At 37.8% G+C, this 27,663-nt stretch overlaps 2 protein-coding genes across 9 annotated transcripts in view; one reads left to right on the top strand and one right to left on the bottom strand.

The window, feature by feature from the left end:
* Positions 1 to 8,482: 8,482 nt before the first annotated feature.
* TIGD4 (tigger transposable element derived 4) lies at positions 8,483 to 19,533 on the bottom strand. 6 transcript variants are annotated; one of them, XM_010992517.3, is made up of 4 exons: positions 19,377 to 19,533; positions 17,178 to 17,260; positions 11,608 to 11,698; positions 8,483 to 11,436 (listed from the first exon to the last, which is right to left on the bottom strand). In XM_010992517.3, exon 4 carries the CDS (start codon positions 10,890 to 10,892, stop codon positions 9,354 to 9,356), a length of 1,539 nt encoding a protein of 512 aa, XP_010990819.1. In that variant the 5' UTR covers positions 10,893 to 11,436; positions 11,608 to 11,698; positions 17,178 to 17,260; positions 19,377 to 19,533; the 3' UTR covers positions 8,483 to 9,353. The 6 variants fall into 6 exon arrangements, 3 of the variants coding, with proteins under 3 accessions (XP_010990819.1, XP_031320431.1, XP_031320444.1); XM_031464571.2 differs by lacking the exon at positions 19,377 to 19,533 and adding an exon at positions 19,083 to 19,370; XM_031464584.2 differs by lacking the exon at positions 19,377 to 19,533 and adding an exon at positions 19,184 to 19,370.
* Positions 19,534 to 19,606: 73 nt separating this feature from the next.
* Positions 19,607 to 27,663, top strand: part of ARFIP1 (ADP ribosylation factor interacting protein 1) — a 110,722-nt gene continuing 102,665 nt past the window's right edge. The window contains exon 1 of one of the 3 annotated variants that reach the window (XM_031464618.2): positions 19,607 to 19,839. Coding sequence is in view for 1 of the 3 variants with exons in the window: in XM_031464610.2 (XP_031320470.1) it covers positions 19,969 to 19,989 (21 nt within the window). In the remaining 2 variants the exon portion in view is untranslated. Of the gene's footprint in view, positions 19,840 to 19,940; positions 19,990 to 27,663 lie in introns of those variants that run through there. The other 2 variants (XM_010992519.3, XM_031464610.2) reach the window with 2 other exon arrangements.

Genomic DNA, 27,663 nt, shown 5'->3' with positions numbered 1-27,663 from the left:
TGAAATCCATAGCTTTCACATGGATTATTTACTTCTTTTCCAAAAGCATCAAAAATGTTTCATTCCAAGCAAGAAGTTAATTTTCAATGAGGCCATTTGAGAGCATTGGTCTAACATAATTCAAGCCTATCTGGAAAAACCACACCTCCAAACAGAATCAGAACCCTGGTTACTGTTCAACCTGTGCTTCCTTGTTACGCACAACAGTCATAATATTTACAGAGAAGTGGTAGATAGGGAATTAAGAATGTTCATATGAGACCGTTGAAATCTATTGTTTTTGTAAAGATGTCTTAGAGTACGGCCTTGTCTGTTTGTTCCATATACATGCTCTTTTCTCCCAGGTGATCTTTTTTATCAGCATAAAGGAAATGGTTTCACCGCTGTGGGAAAGCGTTCTGGGAGGAGCAGGGAACAGTTTACAGGTGTCTCAAATGAGTTCACTTTAGGTCCTATTCCAAGTTCAGGAACGGGAAAATTTCTCTTTCTCACCCTCGCTATCTCAGAGGTGTCCAAGATCCACCCGCCCTCCCCTTGGGCAGCTGAAAGGTAAGTTGGTCACATAGGGAAGTTGACAAGACCTACCATGGTCTTGGGGCTAAGTCTGGAATCATTTCCACAAGGTGGTCATCAAGCAAAGTGCTGGCTACCGTCCAAGGAAGACTTCCCCGGCATGCTGTGAGGAGAGAGGGTCACTGCTGCAGAGCCCAGGCCCAGGCAACGGACATGGCCGATTCCAGTGGGCACTGGGTATCTGCAGAGCCAACTCAGCTCCCACAGTCCCAAGACCTCCAGACAGTGTCCCTCTCCATGGCCTTAGCTGCACTCTTCCTCACTCTTGTGTGGCTCTCAGGGCCTCTCTCTCCTCCCCACACCTGGAGGGAGTCTTTTTTCATCTTGAGAGGAGACTCCACTTTCCTCATATCCTTTCTCTTTAATGTTCTTCCCATGTTCCAAGTCTCATTATTCTGTACGGTTCAGGCTTTGGAAAGCAAAGAAGGGAAGACTTCTTTTCCTCCTGCATTTTTTCCTATAAAGAAGAGAGTTAATGCTGACCCAGGCCTGACTGTAGGCCAGTTCCTGCAAAGCATGGCCTCTACCTGCCTTGCCACACTTTTCTTCACTTGAGATGCTTTCTTCCAGTTCCTTAACCCATTCAGGCTCCTTCCCTCCCAGGGTGTTTGTTTGCCCAGAATGTCTTTCTCCTTTCATCTCCTTTGCCTGGTTGACCTTTATGTATCAGTCAAATCTCAAGTCTCAGCTCCTGACACTTCTCAGTGACTTCCTTCCTGACCTTGAGACTAGGACAGATTCCCATATTATATCATTTTATAGAAGCATACTACTCCTTCAGTATTTAGTACAGTTGCAATTTTATATTTGCCTATGTCATTATTCAGTACCATCTGTCTCTCCCATTAGACGGCCAATTCCACAATGACGGGTTTTTGTCACTTTCACTGTTAACGCCTCAGCGCCTAGCATAATAAGCATGATAGTCTCTTGTGGAATAGTCATTTTTTTTCCTCTCTATAATCTTTGGGTCACTAGGCTTGAATCAATTCTATATGGAAAACTCTGAGTAACTAAATAAATTAGGCAATATCAATCTGGACTTCCTAGGATTTTGTATGATTTATCTAACAGAATAATTGAACATGGCAGATAATGATCAAATTTAGGGGGAAAAGAGATTCAAAGTTGAAATTCCACAGCCTAAGTATAAGTAGCTGTTGCAAAAGGTTATTAGCCTTGTAGTAGACTTAAATTTTGCAACTACTGTTCAGAAATGCAAAAATACACTTAAAAAATTAAACTCTAATTGCCCACAAAACCCCTTTCCATTAGGTAGCAGAAAAACAACGAACAAGCTTTCCACTTAAATATTAACTGTCTTCTGGTTTAAAATTTAATTTCTCCTTAGAAATTACTCAGACTTTGTAGGATTTATATATATTTATATATATACATATATTATACATATACACATATTATTTATATGTATATAAATATACATTCCCCGCATGACATCTCAGTGCCAGTGCAGGAAATTATTATAAATAGAAAAGATGTTACAAAAGAGTAAACTAGTCAATTTGTGGTGATAACTTTCCCATTAGGAAAAACAAGATTATATCCTTGCCTCTATCACACACAAAATAAATCTAAATACAGAAACAAAGCTTGTAATCTACTAGAAGAAAATACAGAGGAAAATTACATGGCCTTTAGGTAGGGACAAGAAAAATCAAATTAGTATAAATAAGAGAAAGAGATTAAGTGATCTCAATTTTAAATGATAATGAAATGAGTTGACTTGAAAACATACTTGAAGTAATAAGAAACTTTGGTGATGTGACTAGGTATGAAACAAATAATCAAACATCATTCACTATTCCCTATACTAATAATAATCAGAAAATTGAAAAGAGAAGATATTACATTCACAGTAGCAACTAAACTATAAAACACTTAGGAATAAATTAAGAAAATAAAGGATTATATATGGTAATCTGAAGCAAACATCATGATATATAAATTGGTAGATACATATTTGCATTGTATATACTTTCCCATACTTTTACATTAAAAATTATTTAATTTCAAATTAATGTCAAATTAATGATTATTCTCTCGTGATATTGTACGTGAGTCTTCTTTTACCAAGTTAATTATTATTTTGGTTTCTTTCTTTTTGGTAACTAATTTATGATGTCTAATTTAATCTGGTAACTTACTGTTCATTGCATGAACAGTATGAAGTTCCCCTGGATACTTAGACTATAGGCGTGGGGCAAATACCTCTCTGCGAACCACTCCAAGTGTTGAGAGATGCAATTCTGGATCTTTTCTGGGGAGTGGTTGCTCGTGGGGCAGGCAGTAACATGAAAATGACTCTTATCTCCGTGCTGAGTTGTCTGTTTTGCAATACAGAAAAGAAGGTGTGGCACCAGCCAACAACGCTGGTGTGACTTTGCATTGACAACAGGAGAGTTTAGTGGTGTACAAAGAGGAAGTTAGGGGAAAACAAAACAAAATAAAGCCTGGTCTTTATTCCTAATGCAGGAAACAAGACTGTCTGTACCCTCATTGAATTCTCCAACTGAGCAAATATTTAATCATATTAACAAGCTGCTGATGTTTAATACATACTACTGGGGAGATATAAAGGGATTGTCTAACAGTCTAACTTAAAAAAAGAGTCATGATCTTGTTGGGATTTGATGACTCAGAAAAAATAAGTAAAAGTGGAGTGAAAGGGGGCCCCTATTCTGCTGGCTTTTCTGCCTGACACGTTGGCTAAGATTCTCCAATCAAGGAGGCTGACTTCTTTAGACTTAAATTAGGCTAACGTATGAAGATGAACATGTAATTTATACTGCATTAAACCAGCAAGTTTTCACCAATCCAATACTGTGTATAGTTTCTGTTTTATTTGGCCAGGAATTTCCTAAACAGGAAGATGTTTAACAGGGAGAATCAGAAGGAGATGTTAGTTTCAGAATTTGCAGATCAAAGTTAGAAAAAATTCACTTCAGTTCAGGCAAGGAAATTTGCATATACACTCAAGTAAAAAGTTAAAAAGTTTTGACCTTGATGTTTTATTCACTATAAACATATACTTAATCAATTATCTATTAAAAAACATTTAAATAGTTTCCAGTCTTTCATTGTTTTAAGCTATTATAGGACTGCAATTTGTTATCAGCATTCCAAAACAAAAAGCTCTGAAAACCTTTTTATAACCTACATGGTGGTAAAAAGCTGACCTGACTTGAACTTTTTTGGCAAAAACAAACTATGCGGCTATTAAGTTATTTATACTCCTTACATATCTGACTTCATGTGAACGTGTTTCACTGCGAAATTATTAATGTCTGATTGTGGGATCTGCTCTAGTATTCCCAGGGGTGTCATGTAATATGGAGTATATCCATGTTTTAACTTTTTCAAAACTGAAAAATTCTGACTTCTGAAACATATATCCCCCCATGGTTTTGGATAGGGAACTATGGACCTGTATTCACTGCAACAAATATCTTTAATATCTTTGTTTCATTAGGAGAAATTTATATTACGTACAACATATTTCTCATTCAGATTTTCTGGGTTTGAGTCCTCGTTCTGTTACTGTTTATTAACTGTAGCTATATTTAAATTTTCTCAGCAGTAAAATGGGAATGATACTAGTTGCAGTTATTCTGAGGATGGAGTGAGGGAACACAAGAAAAACATTCAGAACAGTTGGGTAATTAGTAAGCATTTAATACATGTCAGCTATAATTATAATAAGAGTGTACCAATTTATATTTCTGACAACAGTGCACTCATTTTTTATGCTCTTACCTACATTTGGTATAACTATTGTTTATAATCTTGTCTAATAGACCCTCCCCTGAAAGATATCCCATTTTTGCTTGCATTTCTTTTAGTGATATTGAAAATATTTTCATGCTTTATTAGTATTTCAATACTCCATGTTTTTTGAATGTCATACTTTTCAAAGACCTTCTCTATTAAAATATAAAAAAAATTTACATTTACCTATAGTTTCCCCTGTATTTGCAAGTTTCTTTCCTTTTTTTCCTCTCTTCCTTTCTGTTCTTTTTCCTCTTCTCCTGTCTTTCCTTTCTTCCTTTTTTTCTTTCTTTCCTTTCTTCCTTCCTTTTAAGAGCTTAATCCTTCTAGATTATTCTAACATATCATTTAAAGAATCCTATATTGTTAGCCAGTTTCCCCAATACCAGTTACCGAATAATCCATCTTTTTCACCACTGATTAAAAACCATTTTTATCATACGCAAATTATCTTTTTCCAGACATCATATATTATTCCTTTGATTGACCTATTGTTTCTCTTGCCCACCCCATATTGTTTAAGCTTCTGGTGTAGGTCAAACACTATTTTTATTTTTCACAAATTTCCTAGATATTGATACATATTTATTCTTCCAGACAAAAATCAGAATTATCTTACAAAATTTTCAACAAAACTGCATTGGGATTTTTGACTGAAATTAACTTAGAGGAAACAGACATATTTCAATATTGATTCTTCCCATTTGTTCAAGGACATGAAATATGTCCCCAATTCTTTTTAAAGTTTCATAAACTTCAAAGTCTTTGCCAATAGCTACAGCTAATTAACGAGTTCTGAAATATGAATGCCCTTTTGATTTACAGCAGATTGAAAACTAAATTGATTAATATGCGAATACAGTTAACCCTTGAACAACTTGGAGGTCAGGGGCACTGACTCTCCACGAAATTGAAAATATGCATATAACTGTACAGTCAGTCCTCTGTATCCCTGCATTCAACCGAGGACAAGTGTAGTCCTGTAGTATGTATTCAGTGAAAGAAATCCGTATCTTAGTGGATCCTTGCAGTTCAAACCTGTGTTTTTCAAGGGTCAACTGTACCTTTATCTGTACTAGGTGGTTGTTATGGACTGAATGAATGACTCAAAACTCATAGTTGAAGCCCTAACCCCCCAGTGCGATGGTATTTGGAGATGGGGCTTTGTAGAGGTAATTAGGATTAGATGAGGTTATGAAGAGGGGCCCTTATGATGGGACAGAACTCTTATAAGAAGAGACACTGGAGAGCTAGTGCTTGCTCTCTCTCTGTCCCTGTGCTGGTACAAAGAGGAGGTCATGTGAGCATCAGAAAGAAGGTGACTGTTTGCGAGAGCCCTCACCATAAATTGACCATGTTGGCACCCTGATTTCGAGGCTCAAATTCAGCAGAATGAATTTCTGTTGTTTAAGCCACACAGTCAACGGTATTTTGTTATGGCAGCCCCAGCAGACTACAATAGTAGTGTGCGTCTCAGTCTTCCCCTGGACTCGGGGTTACCCCCAGCTACACAAGTTAATCACAGCCCAAGGAAATAGCACAACTGAATCAGCTAATGTGGTGACAGAAAGGGCTACTTGGTTATGAGTACTTATTTTACTGAATTGCTTTCTATGAGGATCAATTTAGGAAAAAGGAAGGTTTCTAAGTCGCCTTATTCTCTCATTCAAAAGGAAAATTAATTCTACAGATAAATTGTGTAATTTTAGAAACGTTGGCTTCCCTATTTTATTGCATAGAAGAATCTCTATGAGAAAATTGTCATTGGTGTTTACCACCCACGATGTTGATACACGAGCATATCTGGGAGTGGTGACTCAGAGGGACCTTCCTAATCATTCCTTACAGTTGTGGAACACTTGAGAGTGTGCTAACTGCATTCACATGCAAATTTTTCTTTCATCCTCAAAATAAATTCAAATGAAGTGTCAGTCTCATTTTATGGAAGCTGAGATTCAGAGAAATGAAATGCCTTTTGCAAGGTAGCGCAGAACCAGGGCTAGATTTAATTTACTCCATCAAATGAATTTTTTTCTGAGAACTTCATTGTATGCATATTATGGCCCCTAACCCAGGCCTTTCTCTCCTAGGATCTCCTCTCCGCACTGGGGTAGCTGCGTGGCTGCCTTATACCTTGTACTTCGCTCAGGTAGCTTCTGGTGCCGCCCAGTATCCAGCCACCACTGGACTCGGAACCTGCGGGCAGACGTGTGGTGCTGCCTTTCCTAGGGGCAAACCTCTCTCAGCCAGTCTCCTCCGAGCCCCTGCTGGGCCAGTGATTGAAAAGGCCTCTCTTGACATCTGAGGGGTTTGCCTGGAAAGCTCTCCTTCAACTCCTCCTCTCCTACTTTCCTTTCCCTCCCAATTATTCTGCTTTGTATACACTTAAAGTGAGGTTTAACATTTGATCTTAGGTTCAAATGAGGAGCCAGGCAGGTAATGAAACCCACAGGCTTTGACTTACTCATTGTCCTACTTTATCCTGAACCAAACCTTTCACTAGTGGAGTGAAACAATGTCCAAAACTCAGTGTAGAATTTGTTGCTTGGTGAAGCAGAAAGAAGCAAAAACATAGTTGAAACAGTAGGAATTTATAAGGCAAGATAATGAAAATAATGCCACATTTAATTGAAAAACAAGTTAATTGTAAGAAGTTCTTTTTTCAAAAAGACAAGTGATACTTGTATTGACTGTGTTCAGAGACGACAAATCAGGAGGGAGGTATGCAGTGGTGATTGCTTTAGGAAAAATGAATTAAAAATTTTTGTTCTGAAAATGATTTAAATCTATGTATCTTGGAAACTACACAGAAGAATGCACATTAACAGTTTATTTTTCAACTTAAATCTGCAGGCATTTTTTTCTTATTCTTTACAGGAGACTTGTCTTATTTTATCATCTTTAGATTTATTATGCCCCAGAAGTGAAAAATGGATCCTGTCATATAGAGAGGAAAAAAGCAGTACTTTCAACACTTTGGGAATATTAAAGTTGTTTTGAACATTTGCACTAGAACTCTGTGGAACCTGGAACCTCTGTGTTAAAGCAGTACAGAATTACCCAGTCAGAAGGTCCCAGTATTTCGTTAGCAACAATGTTCTCAGGAGAGATGTTATGAATACAGCTATCAGCATAGAGCCAGGATATTCTCTTAAAATACTCTGACCTCAGGCCCTAAACTCAAGGGAAAGAAACAACAGAATTTTCTTTTACAGAGTATAGAGAAGAAGTATTATAGTATGTAGTTAGAGGAACACAGGGCTAGGTGACAGGGAACAACTGCATTTTAGTTCTGGCCCTGAAATTTTAACCAAATCATCTTTCTAGGTTTTAATTTCCTCATCTGTAAAATTGGAGATCACAATTCTTATGTCATAGAGTATCTGGAATGATTAAATAAAAATATTCTATATCAAAATGGTGGAGAAAGAAAGAGAAAAGAATTATTGAGGGCTCAATGTACGCCAGGTACTTTAGTTACAAGTTGGGCTTTTTAAGAGAGATCAAGGATGATTTAAGTTCATGATTATACCACACTGAAATTTTAAATCAAATCATTAATAAAAATACTTTTAATTAAAGTTAAGTAATCTGTATTTCACTCTAAAAGAAACTTTTTTAATTTTAATACATTTTTAAGGCCTAGTATTACTAAAGCTCAAAGGCAAACTAAATTAGTGGAAAATAAAAATACTTTCTATAAATATTTCCTTCCAAATGTGTCTTGTGTTGTAGACTAATAATAATTCAGAATAAAAATAATCTGTATTAATGTTTTACATTTTTTCAAAATACTTTTCAAAGGGAACACTAAATTAGATGTATTAAGTTAAATAAACATAGTATTTAAAATTTAACACCAGAAAAATCTGACACATTGTTATATTCTTCTACTGGTTAAAGACTGTTTTATGGATGGAGTGTAAATAATTTCACACAACATTTTAAAACATTCTGTAGACAAAACTTCCTCAAACAGAAATTTAATCTAAAATGTTACCCACTGAATTTTTTAAAAAATTAAATACATCAAAATATGCTGAAAGAACAATTTTTCCTGAAAATAAAATTCAGTAAAATCAAAAAATAATTCTATGTTATTGATTAAAAGTTTCAGCTGTTAAAATAAAACTAACTAAGAACCACATACTTTCTTAAGTAACTGCATATGTATTTTCATATTTACTTTTTAAGAGCAATCTTATTAAAAATAAATATCAGAGTTTAAAAATGTTTCAGTTGTGTACTTTTCTATTAAACACACACATATACATACAAATAGGAAGAATCCATATCATCTTCTGGTTATAGATAATTTGAAAATCTGACAAGGTCATAGTCTCTCTTGACCTTATATAGAAATAATGTAAAAGTTAGACATATATTTTTAATCATTTTGGTGTATAACTGGGTCAGATTTTATTTTCAGTAGTTTTTCATAATTTTTATTAGGAAGATTAGCTAGTAATGAGAAAAAAAGTAATTTAAACTTAACACTTGATACTTAAGAGTATAGTTAGAGTATATACGTTTATAAAAATAAACATCTAAGCAATAGATATTTTGTTTCTTAGATGAGGTAGATAAATTAAAATATTCTAGAACATGATCTGAACTTAAAAAAAAAAACAAAAACAGAAATTAGCAATCACCAATTCAACCAGCATGACTCAAATAGCTGGAGAGTTCTTTTTATTTTCGACATATATGTCATGTATTTTAAGTACAAAGCCTATGAAATCCATTTTCTACTCCCTAAAACCTTCTTAAGTTGAAATTTATATTTTTCATTGACTTACTCATTATTTAATCGACGTAGAGGACTTTGCATTTAATTTAATTTAATCTACCTAGAGACTAAAGACATTTGCAATTAAACCAAAGATTCTAGCTTTTCATTTTTTATGTTTAAGTGATATTTTCCTTTTAACCACCTAATATAGTAAAATACATTAGAAAAAGCTATCACTCTTCAGATGTTGCACAATAAATAATTACTTAGATGATAAAGAGTTAACAAAAATTTCAATGTCTGCTAAAGAATTATGAAGCCCATCATTCATATCTTGACTTCTAAGAAAACTTTTCAGAGTATCTAAAGCAGTTATTGCCTCATTTTTGGACGGTAAAGGGAGTTCGGTTCCCAGAGATCCACCTTCATCCTCTTCGTCAGAAGTATAAAATCCAGTTTCATCTGGTTTACTTTCTTTGGTCCATTCAGCATCACCACTGGGTGCTGCGTCACATGTCTCTAAATCATCATCCAGGGCAGCATACTCTTCGATCGATAAGCCTTCAGGAAATTCCACTCCTGCCGCCTGGGCGGGGGCAACCAAATCAAGACCAGTGTCCGTCTCTGCATCTGTCTTGTCGCTTTCTTCCTGTTGCGATTTGAACCCTGCCTCTTCATAGCTCTTCACAATAGTCTGTGGGGTTACAGCCCTCCAGCAGAGATGCAATGTGTCAACTGCATCTAGCAGGGAGAAGGTAAATTCTTTGCTGCCTTCAACAGAGCTTAAAAATTTCTTAATAAGACAGTGTCGGTACTTGATTTTAAGGCTTTTAATGACACCTTGTTTCATAGCTATAAATTTGGAAGATAAACATGATGGAAAAAACGCTAACTCGATGGACTTTAGGTTTTTTACCTCTGGGTGTGCTGGAAAAGATTCGACAAAAATCACCACTCTTCTATGCTCAGCTTGAAATTTCTCATCAAGCTTCCGCATCCATTGTTCAAATACATCTGAGGTCATCCATGCCATTTTGTTAGCTTCATAATACACAGGCAAGGACTTTATGCCTTTGAAACAATGTGGATTTTTGTTTTTTCCAATGACAAGCAAAGGAAGTTTCTCTGAGCCGTCCATGTTTGTCCCAACCACCAGAGTTATTCTGTCTTTGCATAACTTTCCAATAGAGCAAGTTTCCCCTTTAAATGCAAATGTTTTTGTAGGTAACATTCGATAAAGCAGCGCAGTCTCTTTTACATTAAAAACATTTTTAGGATGATAATCATTTAAATAATAAGGAAGTATGTTTTGGTGCCAGACAGTTGAAGGGTCTACTGATACACCAGTAGCTTCGGCAGGTTGAGCTCTGAACACTAAACCGTACCTGGATTTAAAGCGATCCAACCAACCGTTACTGCACTTGAAATCATTATGTCCCAGTTTCTGGGCAAAATCATTAGCCTTTAGACGCAACATTGGACCATTAACTGGTACATTCAGACACTGAGCAATTCGATACCACCTCATTAATGCCTCTTCCAGATCTGTGTAAAAAGCAGTTCTCAGTCTTTTTCTCTTTGGATCAAACCTCAGAGATTCAAAGGCTTCTAGAACTTTGTCTTTATTCTTCATAATAGAAGACAATGAATTTTTCTTTATTCCATATTCAGCTGCAATCTCTGCTTTTTTCTTGCCGCTTTCTACTGCATTTATGATATCGATCTTTTCTTCAATGGATAGACTTTTCTTTTTCTTCCCGGTTACAGGCAGAGTTGTGGCATCCACAGATGCTTCAGCCATCTCACCCTGTGCTTATGCAGAGATTTCTCCTCTCTCTGGGTCTGTTTCTTTAACTAAACTTCTTTGCCAGTATGATACAACTTGCTGCTTTCTATCTTACTTCATATATTACAAGTTTGTAAGTGTCTAATTGCCTTATTCTTCAGGAAATGGATGAGTAAATATATTTTTTCAAAGGATCTGAATAAGAAAAAGGTTAGATGCAGGCAGAATATTTTAGAAGAGAAACTTCCTCTCCAGGACCTTGTGTAGCTCGGTTTATAGTTTATTCAGAGTTCCAGAAGTCAAGCTAAAATAGAAACCTCATTATGTCAAACCTGTCCAGTCCTGCTGATGTATTTTTGGAACTTCAATCCTTTAAGATGATCCATTTTATCCATGCGTGCATTCAACCTCCTATTAATTCTCCACAGAAGGCCTCAGAGATAAGAAGAAAAGCATCCAGTAATTTCACGCAAAATGTTACCCATTAATTTCCAAGTCTCTTCAGGGCGGAGAAGAAATGGTAGAATTCCTCTAGGACTTGACAGTATATATCCCGTCTCTTTAAGTGTTAAAAGAGAAAAAAAGAAATCCAGCAATTTTAATGATATGTCAATTGAATATCAAAAATAATATTTATACTAATTGGTTGTGCTTTTAATAATAATAATGAAAATAATGGAAGCATGTTTCTGAAAATACAGTAACTAAAGCTTCCAGGAGAAATGCTTACCTTCCAAAGGGCGTCTCTGTAAAAAGCTCTCTAGCTCTGCTCTGAGCCTTTGAATTCTCTCTTGCCTTCGAGCACTTTGTAATATATACTTCTGAAATAAATCAGACAAATTTAATCTGTTTTGAAAATGTGCGCTTACCAAAATTAAAGACCTAAAAATGATGCTGGATAGATCTTTGGCGGCTGTTTCTCACATGAAGTCACAGACTGCCCCCTCTGACTTCTCTAAAAGAAACACATAGTCAGACAGTAGTCACAAGGTCCAACTTTTAATAGCACACGGGAGACAGTGCCTCCTTTGCGGGAATCTGGTAGAAAATGCTTCACTAAAAATCAAATCAAGTGATCCCATTATGAGTTTTAAAAATTGAAATCTTTTTCTATTTCAGTGCTTAAAAATCTAGTAAAACTGTTAATCCACCTGACACATTAGCCAAATGCACAGAGGTCAGAAATACTTTACAGAATGCATTGCAATAAACAAATCACTAAGAAGATATAATGCAGAAAAAGACCTAGGCTAAGAGTGAGAAGGAGAGTGACCATGGTCTTAACAGCTCATGAACTACACTTCTTTATCTGTGAAATAAAAGGGCTTATCATAGTGTAAGGACATCAGCTTCGGTGCCAGACACACCTGAACTGACAAGTGACTCTGCCATTTTGTGCCTAATGTGATCCTGGGTAGTTTAAAATATTTGAAGCCTTAGCATCCATATTTGTGAAATAAGGGTACCTACAGCATGTACCTCGTAGGTAACTGCACAGTCAGTGAGATGCAAGGATAGAGCGTAGAGCACTGAGCCCAGTATTTAACACCTTACAAAGTAAAGTGTTCAATACGTGTTTGATGATCTCATCATCATTATCTTCTCCTAATGTCTCTGTCAGCTGTGTCAAACTATAAAATTCAGAGATTTTATGAAATCCTACTTCAAATAGAAGCAAGAATCTCACCTTTAAAAAAATACTAAAAGCAGAGCTCTTCCTAAGCCAAACAGTACTACGGGAACAGTCACAGGGCCCCAGATGGGCTCACCCCCAGCTTCCCAGGTAGCATCTCCCCACCAGAATCTCCAGGCTTCAGGCCTCCTGCAGGCCAAGGTAACAAGCTAATGTGATGAACAGGTGTTCACTACTGTATCAGTGTCGAAACTCCCTTCCTCTAGTTCTTCTCTCTGTCCTCTGAGATATCAAGATGACACATGAACTTTTTTTTTTGGACAAAACTTTGTCAAAATTCCTCTGCCTTTGTTGTCCAAATCAAAGAATTAGTTTTTATAATAGGAAATAGAAGCACTAGAGGAGTTTTTTTGTTATTGCTTTTATTACAAAAATTAAAATGTCTTAATAATAGTAATGACAGCCTAGGGCATCAGTTTCCAAATTGCTTCACTTCCTGTCCAGACAATTCAGGAGGAAGTTAAAACTGGACTTCAAAGCTCATACGGTTATAATGTGGTTGAATGCAGTCCCGGAATCCAGGCTTTCTGACATCAAGTCTACCATTCTTTTCACCGTATTACAGTGTCCTTGAATCACGTGTTGTGGCTCCTCTGACAGTTACACATTCTATGCCCCAGCACCAAGCCAACTCAGTATTTCCAAGGCCTATCCAAACCTACCTCCCTCTCAAAAAAAACAAAGGTAATATCAGGCCTCCATGGGAGAAGAGTCGTTATGAATTCTGTGAACACAAAGAGCAACCATTTCCCATATTCAACTGTTATAAACGGTTGACCTTTCTAAATAAGATCTGATCAACTTAAAAAAAAAATCTTGTTCATATACAGGATCTCCTGGGATATTTTTCTACAATTTCCTGTAAATCTACCATTATTTCAAAATAAAAATTTAAAAATATCTCGCTTATTAGGAAGATACCAACATTTAGAAATTTAGGTAGCAAGAACCAATTTTACAAGAAAAGTCAAAACCAAGCGAAACTACTCTCCAAAAGAAAAAGGGAATCTCTTCCTTCTTTTTGTTTTCCTTTCTTCCTCTTTTTCTTCTTTCCTTCCTTTTTCCCTTCTGCCTTGTTTCATTTGTCAGAAATATCATCTCAAACAACAAGGATTACAGAAAAAGTAACTTGAAATTTCCTCTATTACCCTATCCTAAATAAAGCAATAAAATATACACAATCAGATTTTTATTATCTTGATCAAACTGAAAATAGTGATTTTTTTTTTTTAGGAAGATTTTTTTTCTGAGAGCTAACAGAATATATTTCCTTCTAGAACAGTAGTCAATGCTACAATTTTCCATGGTAAGATGCAATATATCTTTATTCCTAAAACAACCACATTTCTAATGCCAAACCAGACAAGATAGACTTTTTCCCTAGCAAAGAATAAGGGACCAATACTGCCTCATCAATGAAGCAGACATTTTGCATTCTCCCACAGTACAACGGCTGGGATAACTTTTTGCAGGGAGTAATGGCAGCAGATAATATTTCTTTGAAGTACTTATTCTCTCAATTAAGCTCATTAATCATTCTACCCCTTGAAAATATTACAGGAGAGAAATGCTGTTAAGAACTATTTTCTCTATGTCAACAGTAAAGCTAACTGAAGAAAGAGAATCGGCAATTCACTAAAAAAGACTTTACCAACTGAACCACAAATAAAGAAAACAATTCTACTGTAATAACAGAAATGTAAATCTTCTTTCAAAACAGGAGCTACCTTTCTATTTTTGCAGTATCTAGTGTTTCCCAAGATGCAGTAACATAGGTTGTTAGGGGGCCCATAAATTGCCACAAAGCTTATGGAGGGCAAATTAGCAATATGATATGAAAACCTTAAAAATGTACATAATTTTTATCCAGAAAGTCCGTACCTAGGACTTTATCCCCCCAAAATAATAATAGATGTAAAAATAATCTAGCTTACAAATATATTCATTTTGCTATTGTTGTGTAACAAATGAACACACATTTAGTGGCTTAAAACAACACCCATTTATTATCTCACAGTTCTGTAGGTCAAGAGTCCAGGTGGGCTCAACTGGGTCTTCTGCTTAGGGTCTTACAGGGCAGAAATCAAGATGACGGTCAGGTGGAGCTCTTCTCTGGAGGCTCTGGGAGAGAATTTGCTTCCAAGCTTATTCAGGTTATTTGCAGAATTCACCTCCTATGGCTGTAGGACTGAGGTCCCTTGGATTTTGTTGGCTGTCAGCAGACACTGCTCTCAGTTCTTGGAGGCCTCCCTCAGGTACTTGCCTGTGGTCTTCTTTATTTCAGCAACAGAGAACTTTCCTCATGTCAAAACTCTCCTACGCTTCAAACCTCTCTGATTTTCTCTGCTGCCACCATCAGGAGAAAACTCTGTTTTTGAAAAGTTCATGTAACCTAATTAACCTTAAAAGCTTTGCACAGCAAAGGAAATCAGCAACAAAACAAAAAGACAATCTACTGAATGGCAGAAAATATTGGCAAACGATATGACTGATAAGGGATTAATATCTAAAATGTATGAACAGCTTATACAACTCAAAATCAAAAAAAGCCAAATAACTTGATTTAAAAATGGGCAGAAGATCTGAATAGACATTCTTTCAAAGAAGATAAACAGATGATCAACAGGCACATGAACAGATCCTTAACATTCATTACTAATCATCAGAGAAATGCAAATCAAAACAAGATTATCACTTCAGACCTGTCAGAATGGCTATTATTGAAAAGTCTACAAACAAATGTTGGCGAGGATGTTGAGAAAAAGGAACCCTAGTATGCTGTTGGTGGGACTATAAATTGGTGTAGCCACTTTAGAAAGCAGTATGGAAGGTCCTCAAAACACTAAAAATAGAACTACCATATGATCCAGCGATTCCACTGCTGGGTATATATTCAAAGAAAATGAAAACACTAATTTGAAAAGATACGTATATCCCAACGTTCATAGCAGTATTATTTACAATAGCCAGGATACAGAAGCAACTTAAGTATCCCTCAACAGATGAATGGATAAAGATCTGGTGTAAATATACAATGGAATATTAGTCATGAAAAAGAATGAAATTCTGCCATTCGCAACAATGTGGATGGACCTAGAGGGTATTATGCTTAGTGAAATAAGTCAGAGAATGACAAATACTCCATGTTATCACTTTTATGTGGAATCTAAAAAATAAAAGAAACCAATGTATATAACAAAACAGAAGCAGATTCAGATATCTAGAGAAGAACCTACTGAATACCAGTAGAAGACAGAAGGGGAGAGGGGAAAAATAGGGGTTTGGGATTAAGAGATATAAACTACTATGTACAAAATAAATAAGGAACAAGGATATTTTGTACAGCACAGGGAAATATAACCACTGTTTTGTAATAACTTTAAATGGAGTATAAGCTATAGAAATATAGAATCACTATGTTGTAATCTGAAAATAATATAATATTGTAAATCAATTATACTTCAATAAAATAAAATAAATAAAAGGCTCATGTAACCAGTTTAGGACAACCCAGATTATCTTCCTTTGATTAACTCAAAGTCAACTGATTAGTAATCTCAATTACATCTGCAAAATCCCTTTTACATATAATATAATCATAGGAATGATATCCTATCATGTTCACAGGGAAAGAAATTATGCAAAGTGAAGGTCATTGGACATCATTTTAGAATTCTAACATACAAAAATATACCTCATACTGTTGTTTTATAATTATAGACAAAACTAAAAATAACCCAAATGTGTAATAAAAGGGATTAGATAAATAAATTAAGAAACAGCTGCATGTTAAGTACTATTTAGCTATTAAAGGAGAATATTTAATGATAGGAGGAAATTCCATGATATATTAAGTGAAAAAAGCAAAATACAGAAGTGTACGCCAACAAACACAGCATATACTGAAAGTTACATGAGAGCAGAGGCTCATGGCTATTCCAAAGTACTTAGTGCTCTGTAGGTTCTCAATAACAATTTGTAAAATAAATGAAGAAAAAATATTCATACAAAAAAAGATATTGGCCAAAATGTTGAATGCTAACTCCAGATAATGGAATTATAGGTTAAGTGTTTTCTCTTTGAAGCTAAAACAATTTCTACCCTTATATTCCATTCATTCTACTATTCATGGGCTTGTTTAAATGTTCCAGTAATCAGTATCCTCTAATAAAGGGTTTGTTTCCAGAGAATTACAGTGTCCAATCAGTAATCAAATATCTCTCCATGAAAAGGAAGCTATTGATGAGTGATGAAATTATTGTGACATTACCAGAATTCACCTAGAGAAGATCTGAAGGTAGCACCTTTTTTTTTTTTAAGGAAATAATAAATAGTATTCAGTATTCAACATCTAAAGCAAAGAGAAAAGGTCGCGTGCACATTTAATTCATTCTGAAAGGAACAATAACAATAGCCTTTAACCTGCTGCCTCCTTTCCTTCCTGGTCAATAAATAAAAGGCTACCAGAGTTTCCCACAAGCCACGTGAATAAATGGCACCTGGTTTTCCTAAACTGCATAATAGCCAGTAGCAGTGCAAAGGTAAACGAGCAGATAAGCCTCATGTCATCAGCATATATGGCAGGCAGCTATCCCCCTTCTTCTTACCTCTCCAAACATAATGCCAATTGAGAGAAAAGTAGTAATCTTCTCTTCTTCCTAAGGAGAACCGGCAGGCAGAATTCCCCAAGCTGCAGGGAGAAAGAGAGACAGCAAGCTGAAAAAAAAGGTTTCCAACTAAGCAGGGTTAGGTTTAAAACAGTCTTCGAGTTAGTACAAAAAATTTCCCCCAAATCCAAAGAATACCGGCTATTGCCTCCTTTTTTGCCAAAAAAAGTGCATAGAACTTGACTGTCTTCCATCATCGCTGAAGTAGCTTCCAGTGTTTCTTTCCAGCCAACCTACTTTCTAATTTCCCTTGGGGCAGCAGAATCATAGGAAGACTAATCCTAGGTACAGCCTTGCACAGCGTAACGCTATGTATAAGGACTAATCATGCACAATACCAGAATCACACTGGACCAGAGAGTACCTAAAATGATTAACAATGCAGAAGTTAGCATTAATTCCAAGTACTTCCAAGTCCATCAGAATCTCTTTCAAAACTATCAGCTGCTGCCAAGGAAACAATCCAGCTAAGGACAGCTATTTAGTTTAATAACTAAAGCAAGTGTCCACCTTTCTAATATAAGAAATAACTCTGAGCCTAACAGTCTAACAGATAACTGCAGTGCAGTTAAGTGTTTCCAAACTTAAGAGACAGCTAGCAGGAATCCTTATGGCACCAGCCAGCTCAATTAAGTATACATCATTCAAGCACCAATGATGCACCTTTTCCTAATGACCCTTCTGAAACTCTAAGAATAGCCTTTGTACTTGGCTACTAAGTTCCATTCTCTTCCTATGTAATAAAAGCAGTAATAGTTCTATATTGGGATCCTTTTGTTACAGTTGAGAAGACTAATGGCATGGCTTTGAACAGGAAAATCCACAGTAAACTGTAGAACTGAAGTTAAATGAATTGGCATATATATTCACCCTTTTCTTTTAAGGACAGAGCCATTTAAGATAAAGACACTTTATACACAGCTTTATGTTTAGGGATTTCATTACGGTTTTTGTCAGAGAAGGTGTTGGGGAGATCTCAGACAATAAATATTATTTACTTTTGAAACCTTTGTAGTGTCATGGGTATTTACTCCTCACATACATGGGGAAAATATCTGTATACGGATATTCACAGGGATGTTCACTATGCTGAAACTCCCTACAGATTTGTAGAGGCAGATTTCTGCCTCTGGGTACTTAGTCGTTAAAAATGTCTTGTCAACTAATGAGACAAGACAGATTGGAAGTACGGTCTAAAGAGGGGTAGATGTCACGGAGTGCACTGTTACCTTTCTCATTTCTGCAAGTGTAAAAACAGTACCCAAGTCTGTCAAAGGAAAAGCAGTTCAGAACCTTGAAGGGAGATGTGCGTGGCTGGGTCACCGGTATGTACTGTATGTAAATGAGTTCCAGGTTTGTCTAGTACCACTGCAGAGTCATACATTCCCTGCACTCAGTGCTGGGGACAGGGAGAGTATCCGAAGTACAAGGTGGGGCCTCCACTTAAGTAACTACAAGAGCTCTGGGAGAAGGATTGTTCAGCTGTTTCCGTAGACAGGGCAGTGATCTACTTAAGTAACAGGGCGAGCAAACAAAGCTGAAATCGGTCATCTGGATAAAGACAGAGGAGCAGGAAAGAAAAGTGTCATGGATCCACTGTGTGCCAGGGAGCAGAGCAAAAAGTGATCACAAAGCCAGAGCAAGTAATAGGAACTCAGGGATGCTGGGTGAAGGGTCTGGTCTTCCTGAAGTGGGTGGGCGCGAGTGACGTGGCCAGAAAGCGCGCGCGCGGGGTGGGGGGTTGTTCCAGGCACTGGGGAAGGAGAGTGAGATGCCCGCATCCCGTCTGCTCCCGAAACCCCCACATTCCCTCCACCCTCCCACTCCCCGAGGGGCTGGAATAACCTTCTACGTGGTCTCCGGCAGCTGAGAAAGAAGCTTTGGCTCTCCAGTGACATGCGAGGCAGTGAGCTACGTCCACTTCCACCCTCCCGCCACCGGCTCACCGTCTGTTGGGGGGACGCCTAACGCGTGAGGCTGGGGTGTGTGACTGAGAAAGAAGGGATGCTGAGGGCTCCTGGAGACCTCCGACCACTCAAGAACAGGCCAGCGCGCTCTTCGGGAAGCTCCCAGCTCTGACAGGTGTATCTGGACCCGCGCTCACACCCTTCTATGATCCGGCCGCAACCAGAAAATTACCCGGGCAACGGCGCCGGCGGAGTCCCGGATGTGGTTGCTAGGGCCGCAGCGGGAGGGGCGGGGCCCGCCTCCTGGAGCGGGGCGGAGGGGGCCTCCGGGAAGGCGTGCTGGCACCATCGAGATGTGGCTGGGCCGGCCAGACTGAGGGAGAGAGAGGCCGTCCAGGGCCACGGACAACGCTACTTCCGGTCTCCTCACTTCCGGCTCCGCTGCTCTGGGTGTTGGAGCTTTAGGCCGGGTGGAGAGGCGGCCGGTGTGGGTGTCCTCGGCGGTTGGTCAGTGTGTGGCTGTGACAGCTGTAGTTGCTCCCCGCCCCCGAGGAGCCGAGGTGCGTGGGGGGAGGGGAAGAAGGAAAAGGCCCAGGTCGCGTTTCCGCTCACTTCTTGCCCGGGCTGAGGCGACGCCGGAGAGCAGAGGCAAGCATAATCCTCGACGTGAGAGCTGCCGGCTTCCCCGCAGACAGGTGAGGGCGGAGCTGGCCGGCTGGAAAAGAGGCGGGGGAAGGCTGCTCGGAGGTGGCTGGCGGGGCGGGACACGTTGCCTCTAGGGTTCGCAGTTCCGGACTTTCACAGGGCACTTCTGTCCTTAGCCTATGCCATCTACATCTTCCCAGGTATTCGGCCTTTGGTTTCTGCCCCTTCGTTCCTCCTGTCCCCCTGAGTGTGCCCCTTCCCCCCGCCCCCGAAACAGCCAGGTGAAGAGGTAGGACTGGCCCTCCCAGGGCGGCACCCTCTAGGTTTTGCATGCCTTGAGTTGGGAAAGGGGTTGCAGGATTCAGGTTTTTCTCGACTGAGTCTCAGAATTGGCCACCTTCAGGTTTAGTGTCCGGTCTTTATTTCTCTCCTCCTCTCCCTGCATCCCCCACGTCCTCTCTTCCGCAGTGAGAGGAAGGGAGATAGCAAGAGTCCCTGCGAGAGGTTCCTTAGGCAGTGGTGGAGGGAGGAGCCTTGCCTATGAAATGTCCCAAGCCTGACTGCTTGCGAGGACGTCCAAGGAATGCTGGAGTTTGGGAAGGAAGTTGGGCTTTCGTCTCGTCCGTTCCTTTTTGCCAAGTTACTACTGTTTACGTGTCTAGGAAAAAGGAAGGAGCTTTTTTTTTTTTTTTTCTTACGAACAGTTTTCTAGACGCTTTTCCCTTTTATTTTATTACTTCCTTTGTTTTGTTCTTATCTCCGTCTTGAGCCCTTTGATCCCAAAAAAGTTTGTATTTTACACTTCCTGCAGATCCTTTAGCTACCTCCTTTTAGGATTTCTGTCCCCCGCTCCCTTCATTTTCTCCTAGATTAAATAAAGCATGTAATTGCTCTGACTGGGTTCTTAAGGAAAAAAATGGAAGATTTGCAGGACTTTTCATAAACTTGTTCTTTCACTTGCAAGTGTGGCAGGTGTGTGTGTTCACACTTGCCATTTAATTGACTTCCCTGGCATGGGAATGTGCATCCAAATTCGTTATGTTAAATCATTCCTGTGTTAAGGCTGCAGCAATTGGCCATTTTATTGCTGCAGAGTGAATCTCAGAGTGAACGACCCACTGTGTGTCAGTACTGTATGAATTCTGCTTTTTTTGTTCTTGTTAGTCCTGTTTTTTTGTTTGTTTTTTTGTTTGTTTGTTTTCCTTGCTCAACATGGCCAACACTCTCTCCCAGGCACCATGTCTAACATTTATCAGCTGAGAAAACAGAAAATATTCCTTATCTTATTTTATTTTCTGGATTAAAATCTCCACCTCAGTTGCTTTCCTCCTTGTTCGAACTGATGAATTAGTTTGCCTTAATCCCGGTTTATGCCTTGGAGGTCCGTGGTCTGGTGGTCAGTGACTTTCAGGAGACTTCTTCATCCGCACCCCTGAAATTATGTGCAAAGTTTTGTTTGAGTGCATTTTCTACCTCCCCCACACCCCCCAGGAAAATGTCCTCTCTTTCTCAGACTCTCAAAAGAGATATATAAACTCCAGGTAGATTAAAAACCACTCCTTGGACAGCGTCTTCTTAAAGTTAATGAAACTTTTTCAAACTGTGCATAGCTAGTTTGGGCACCAAAGAGAGTAGAATGCAGAGATTGTACTGTGTGCTGATGAAATCTCTAGCTACTTCAAAACTTTAGCGTTTCTAAATTTCTTCCTGGACCTAGAGAAGGAAGTAAGACTGTCTCCTTATTTAGCTCCTGAATTGTGGTTTTGAGGTTTCTTTTTAGGGATAGCTGTTTGTGGCCAGTGCTCTGGAGATCCAGTGGATTCATAAATTAATATGTTTATTATTATTTAATACGTGTTAAACATCACCGGCCCACTGGGTACAGTTCAGAGTAAAATACTTAAATTTCTGGTAATTTTGTTTTCATTTTCTTGTTTTTCACTTGAGGCATCTACTTTGGGCTGTGGCTTTGTTAGGAAGGGCAAATAAGATGTTTCAGTGGTGTGGTCCACAAGCCTTCGGCACATTGCTGCTTATCTTGACATCGCCTTTCCCTACATATTACTGCTGTGATAGATATTTTAATGATCATTCCCTTTTGTGAATAAGTTTGTATTCTTTCAAACTTAATATCAGTTTTGAGTGCATTTTGAACTTAACTGATTTGATAGTGAAGTGTTTGTTGATGAAGGGTTGAAGTTCTAAATGTTAGACACCTGTTTAATGGAATGTTAGAACTTGAAGAGACCTATTGAGCTCACCACAGTCCGTATAGAATAACCAGCTGCTTCTGCTTACAGAGTAATTTTCCCTGTGTCTAGCATCCTCACTTTGGGTGACAGAAAACATAACTTTATATCAACTCTTTATAGAGTCGATTATGCTAAATTGGTTTCCTTCTAAGGTAATGAGAAAGTCAGAAGATAGATTGTATCTGACACCATAACAACAATTAACATGTGTTTGCTTACTGTGTGCCAGGCGTTATGCTAAGTGCTTTACATGATTATCTCATCCAATCCTCACAGCAACCTTATAACATGGCTACAGTTTTCATTTTTATAGAGGAAGAAATTGAAACTAAATGATTAACTGGGGCTAAAGTAATCTGCTCAGAATTACACTGATGGAGCCAGCATTGAACCTAGGTTATCTGAATCCAGACTTGAGCTCTTAACTACGACTCTGGACTGCTTCTGCCATATTTAATTTATGTCTTTTTTTTTTTTTTGCCTTGAGTTGAGGGTATCTTACCTGATTTTCTATCAGACAATAAGTAAAGAAGGCCTCTTCCTTTATCAATCTGCAGTAACTGAACATCTGTTTGAATATTATACCCAAAAGTATGACAAACAGAAATTAATTTGAAGAAGGTTTATGGAGTGTTACTTGATCATTTTCCCATGGGGTGGATATAAATCTGTGTATTTGTAGGTGTGTATGATGACATATGAGGAATGACAAATATAAAAATAAAAGATTTTAAGTAATAAACTTGGTATTGTAAGAGTCTGGAGGTATAAATACATTCCAGAGTGATACATTTGGGTTGGGATAAGGAATGAATTCAGGATGGAGGAAGGAGTAAATTTATTAGGAATTTAAGGTAATGTGGCTATGGATGAAAAACTAACAATATATGTACAGACTGGAAAGAGTACTTCCACATGATATGGAAATTGATGACTTAGGGACCATGACAGTCTAAAAGTCAGATATACACCAGCATTAATTCTAGGAAGTATGAAAAAGGCAATGAAACAAAGGAAACTGAAAATAATCTTGTTACCTTCAGCCTCTCCTAGCTTTAGGCAATCATGGAAGCTGCTGAATAGCTCTTGCCCATTCTCAGCTCTTCTCTACAAAAGTATACATTTTGTTTTTCCTTTGTTCCTTTTCTCTTTCTTCCCTTCATCCCTTATTTCCCTCTCCTCCATTACTTCTAGACTTTTGTCTTAAGATGGTTGTAGGCAGATTTTGCTGGAAATAGCTCAAGCCTTTTGTGAAAGTAACCTTTAAGTTTTTATTTTGTTTCATTTTTTGACTATCTGTGATGGCATTGGACTAGCAGCTCTTTGATGTTCAGGTCTGATCCTTTTTGATCCTTTGGGGAACTGTGACACTGTCTTTGAAGCAGAGTCATAAGAATAACAGTTATCTGTGAGACCTGAATCATCCAGAGGAGGGAGTCAGTTGACCAACTCCAGTTTCTGCTAACATGAGATCGTGTTTTAGAGCAAAGTTTCCAAACTTTTCTGCATCATGGCACACATAAAAATGATTATATTTGTATGACAGACTCCCTGGCTCCCTGAAAGGTGAGGGGGCTGTGAGGGGTGTCAGTATTTCAGCACATCTGTAATCCATTCTTGGCACATTGGTTGGAAAGCTTTGTCCAAGAGGAGAGGAATATGACACTCTTTAATACCTTCTGTTTATTTAGCATATAATATTGTACAAAGCACTTTTACATGTCTTCTCATTTTATTTTTACTTCAACCATCTCAAGTAGATAAGAGTAGATAACATTACCATGTTGAAAATGAAGAAATTGAGAATTTAGATAAAGTGCTTTGTATAAAATTACATACCTAGTAAGAGATGGATCAGAAATTCACATCCCAGGTGTAAAGAGTCCCTGAGGGTTAAGCGGGTGGAATGTAACCCCCAGGATGGCTGGGACTCTTATCTGTTTTGTTTCAAAGCACTGCCTTCAGAATCTAGGGCAGCACCAGGGACAGAGAAGTCCATGGTGGTTGTCATTTATTGAGTGCTACCCTGGGTAGGCATCATGTTTTATAGATGTTATCTGTGTGTTTCGTATTTTTATTTTCTATTAAGAAATGAAGATACAGGCATGGGAACCAGCAGTAGTAGTTAGTCTAAGGTCATCCAGACAGTAAAAGGAGAACCTCAAGACTCATAACCAAAGTTGCTTGTTCTTTTTTTCACTATGATGATTTGATGACATTGTGAGGTAGAGACTGGGTTCTAGTTTAAGTGTCACACTGGTGGCAGAGGGCAGAGGGTGATGGTGGTGAAAGGGAGATAAGCAAGAGGACTATTAAGTATTTATTTTTGGCAGTCTTGAGGTAGAGTTCTAGAGATGATGGCTTTTTAATAGGATTTGAGGGTGTTTGGGGTGGGGATGGTGTAGAAGAGAAATGTGATAAAATTCGGAGAGAGTAACTTGGGCCATTGGTGCTCCAGGTACTTCTGGCAAAAGGGTTAAAAATGTAGATCCTCTTCATATATGGCTAAATGTTAATTGTAGATTATCTCTTAAAGATAGGTTTACAGATCATTTTCCTCTTTCTGTATTTCCTAATTTTTCTGTATGGCATAGTATTTACTTTTAAAATTAAAAATATTTTAATTATGCAAGTAAATATATTCTTGAAATAAATATTCAAATAATATAATAAGCAGATGGAATGAAAATTTCTACTCCAGTCCCTGTATCCCTCACATCCGCACTCAGTTAGTTCACAAGATAGTTATTGGGCATTATAGGAAATATATGAGGAAAGTCTAACCCACTGCTGTCCAATAAAGTAGCCGCTAGCCACATGTGGCTATTCAAATTAGTTAAGATAAAAAAGAATAAAAAGTCAAGTCCTCAGTCACACCAGTCACACATCAAGTGCTCAGCAGCCACACATGCCTAGTGGCTACTTTATTGGACAGCACTGGTAGAGAACATTTCCAGTGACATTGGCCAGCCCTGCTAAAACTTAAAAGTAATATATGATTAGTGACATAATAAATATACTGTTGAACCAAGATTTTAAAAGTCTCCGTGTTCCTCATGATGCCTAGCAGTTTTTGGTTTAGCTGATGAAATATTATTGTCGTATTCTCTCTCAGCTTTTTGTTTTAACTAAATCCAGATGGTCGAAGTCTCGTGTTTTTCTGGGATGTTTGGGGATTATTGTTAACTGCTTTTCTAGGATAAAGATCCCAGCTTTTCTAAGCATGTGAATGTTTTCTATCTCCTCTGAGCTCTAGATCTGTGTATCTTGCTTGCTAGTTGGCACCTCTCTTGAATATATTAAAGATATCTCACATACGAGGCCTGAAACTAAACTGATTTCTCCCTCACTCCTCCAAGACCCCAAATGTTAGTCCTCTTTCTTTGTTTTTTATTTCAGTGAATGACTCCATTATCTTTCCAGTGGAAGTCCAGTAAAGTAGGAGTGATCCTCAATAACTTCCTCTCTCTGATATGTCCAGTCTGTCAACAAGGTTTATTAATCTTGCTTTCTTATTATCTCTTGAATTTGTCTACTACTTCCCATTTCTACTACCACCACTTCAGTGTGTTACCATCATCTTTCCTGAAATTTCTACAGCAGCCTTCATTCTTGTCTACCGACTTACTTCAACCCCTCTCTAATTTGTTATCCATCCTAAAGGCACAGTGATTTATTCTGAAACACAGATCTGATTGTCACTCTTCCTTCCTCCTCAGTCCTTTTATGGCTTCTCATTGCTTTTAGGATAAGAATAAAACTCTTTAGCAATCCTTAGCACTCCAGCCTTATCTTTTATCATTTTCTCCTTAACTTTCCACTTCACGGGTACAGGCCCTCTTTAGTCCCATGTGCTTGTCTTCTGCCTTCCATGACAAGGCCTGTGTGCGTGCTTTTCCTCCTGTCTGGACCACTCTTTCTGTACTTTGATTTGACTTGTTGGCTCCCAGCTATTCCTCACACTTCAACTGAAGTTTTACTTCTTTAGAAAATATTCTAACCTCCCAGATTAGGTAGTAACATCATATATTTACTACACTTAAACAGTTTGCATTTATACGTGTGGTTATGATTGTCTTTCTTTTCCACTACTTCCATACTCCGTGAAGATGGGGACCACATCTTACTTTCTTTTTTGGCTCATTATTGACTCCCTAGAACCTCGTTCAGTGCCTGACAGCTAAATGTTGATTGAATATCCAAGTTGATGGTATTAAAGATGTCAATTCGTGGAGTTTTGTAATACAAGATTTTGAATATAAATATTTATAAATATAATAGTTGAATTGCCAGTTATACTGTTTTTTTAAGTGCATGAAAATAAATTATTTTAATAAGTTTATATTATTATTAAAACAGTCATTATTATAAAATATTGCGCAGTATTCTTAGCTTATTTTGTAATAAACCCTTATTTTAGAATAGTTTTAGATTTACAGAATTACTGTAGTGTACAGAGTTTCCCGCATTATTAATGTTTAACAGTATAGTACACTTGTCACAATTCATTAAGCAGTATTTATACATTATTAACTAATGCATGTTCAGTTTTTTGGGGGTTTTTTTCTGGTTGCCTCAGTTTTCTCCTGATGTCCTGTTTCTATCCTAGAATTCCATCCAGGATACTACATTACATTTAGTTGTCATGCATCCTCTTAGTTTTAACAGATTCTTGGACTCCTCATTTTTTATGACAATTTGGTAGTTTTGAGGATTACTGGCCAGGTGTTTTGTAGGCTGTCCGTCAGTTGGGATCTGCCTGATGCTTTTCTCGTGATTAGACTGGGTAACGTGTCTTGGGGAGAGATACCATGGAGGATATCATTCTCATCATATCCTGTCAAGAGTAAATGCTATCAGTACGTCTTACCGTTGTTGATGTTACCTTGATCACCGGGCTTTAGGCAGTGTTTGTCAAGTTTGTACATTGAACATTGTAATGTTACTTTTTCTCCCCTCCCTTTGCATGTGGTACTTTTTAGAAGAAAGTCCTTATGTGAAGTACACACTTAAAGTGTGGGGAGTTATGGTCTACCTCCTGAACTGTGGAGTATGTACATAAATTTTTTTGGAATTCTGCAAAGGAGATTTGCTTCTTTCTCATTTATTAATTTATTCAATCATTTATTTGTATCAATATTGACTCATGGATAATTATTTTATACTTTGCATTATAATCCATTATTACTTTATTCTGTTGCTCAAATTGTTCTGCCTTTGGCCATTGGGAGCTCTTTCAGTTGGTTCCTGTATTCTTTTGAGATTTTTGTTGTTGTTTTGTTATGGTTTTTTTTTGCTTTGTTTTGAAGCACTTTCTTACTTTGCAGCACTACAAGATATTCCAGGCTCATCTTGTATATATGCTGCCCTAGTCCTAGAATCAGCCATTTCTCCAAGGAACACTGGTTCCCTTTATTGGAGAATGGTATTAGAAGCTGAGATCTGGGCTCTATATGTGCTCATTATTGCAGGAGTTGCTTCTGGAAAATACACACTAACTCATGTATATACACATATCTATAAATATTTCTGTATGTAACCATCTGTATCTATATTAAGCTATATTCTTAAATCATTTACTCTGAGCTTTTTCCCATTAAAAAAATTACCTGTGAATATTGA

Source organism: Camelus dromedarius, chromosome 1, assembly GCF_036321535.1.
Source record: "Camelus dromedarius isolate mCamDro1 chromosome 1, mCamDro1.pat, whole genome shotgun sequence".
Classification (NCBI taxonomy): Eukaryota; Metazoa; Chordata; class Mammalia; order Artiodactyla; family Camelidae; genus Camelus; species Camelus dromedarius.
The sequence above is the reverse complement of the archived record's forward strand: the minus strand, read 5'-3'. Positions and strand labels throughout refer to the sequence as shown.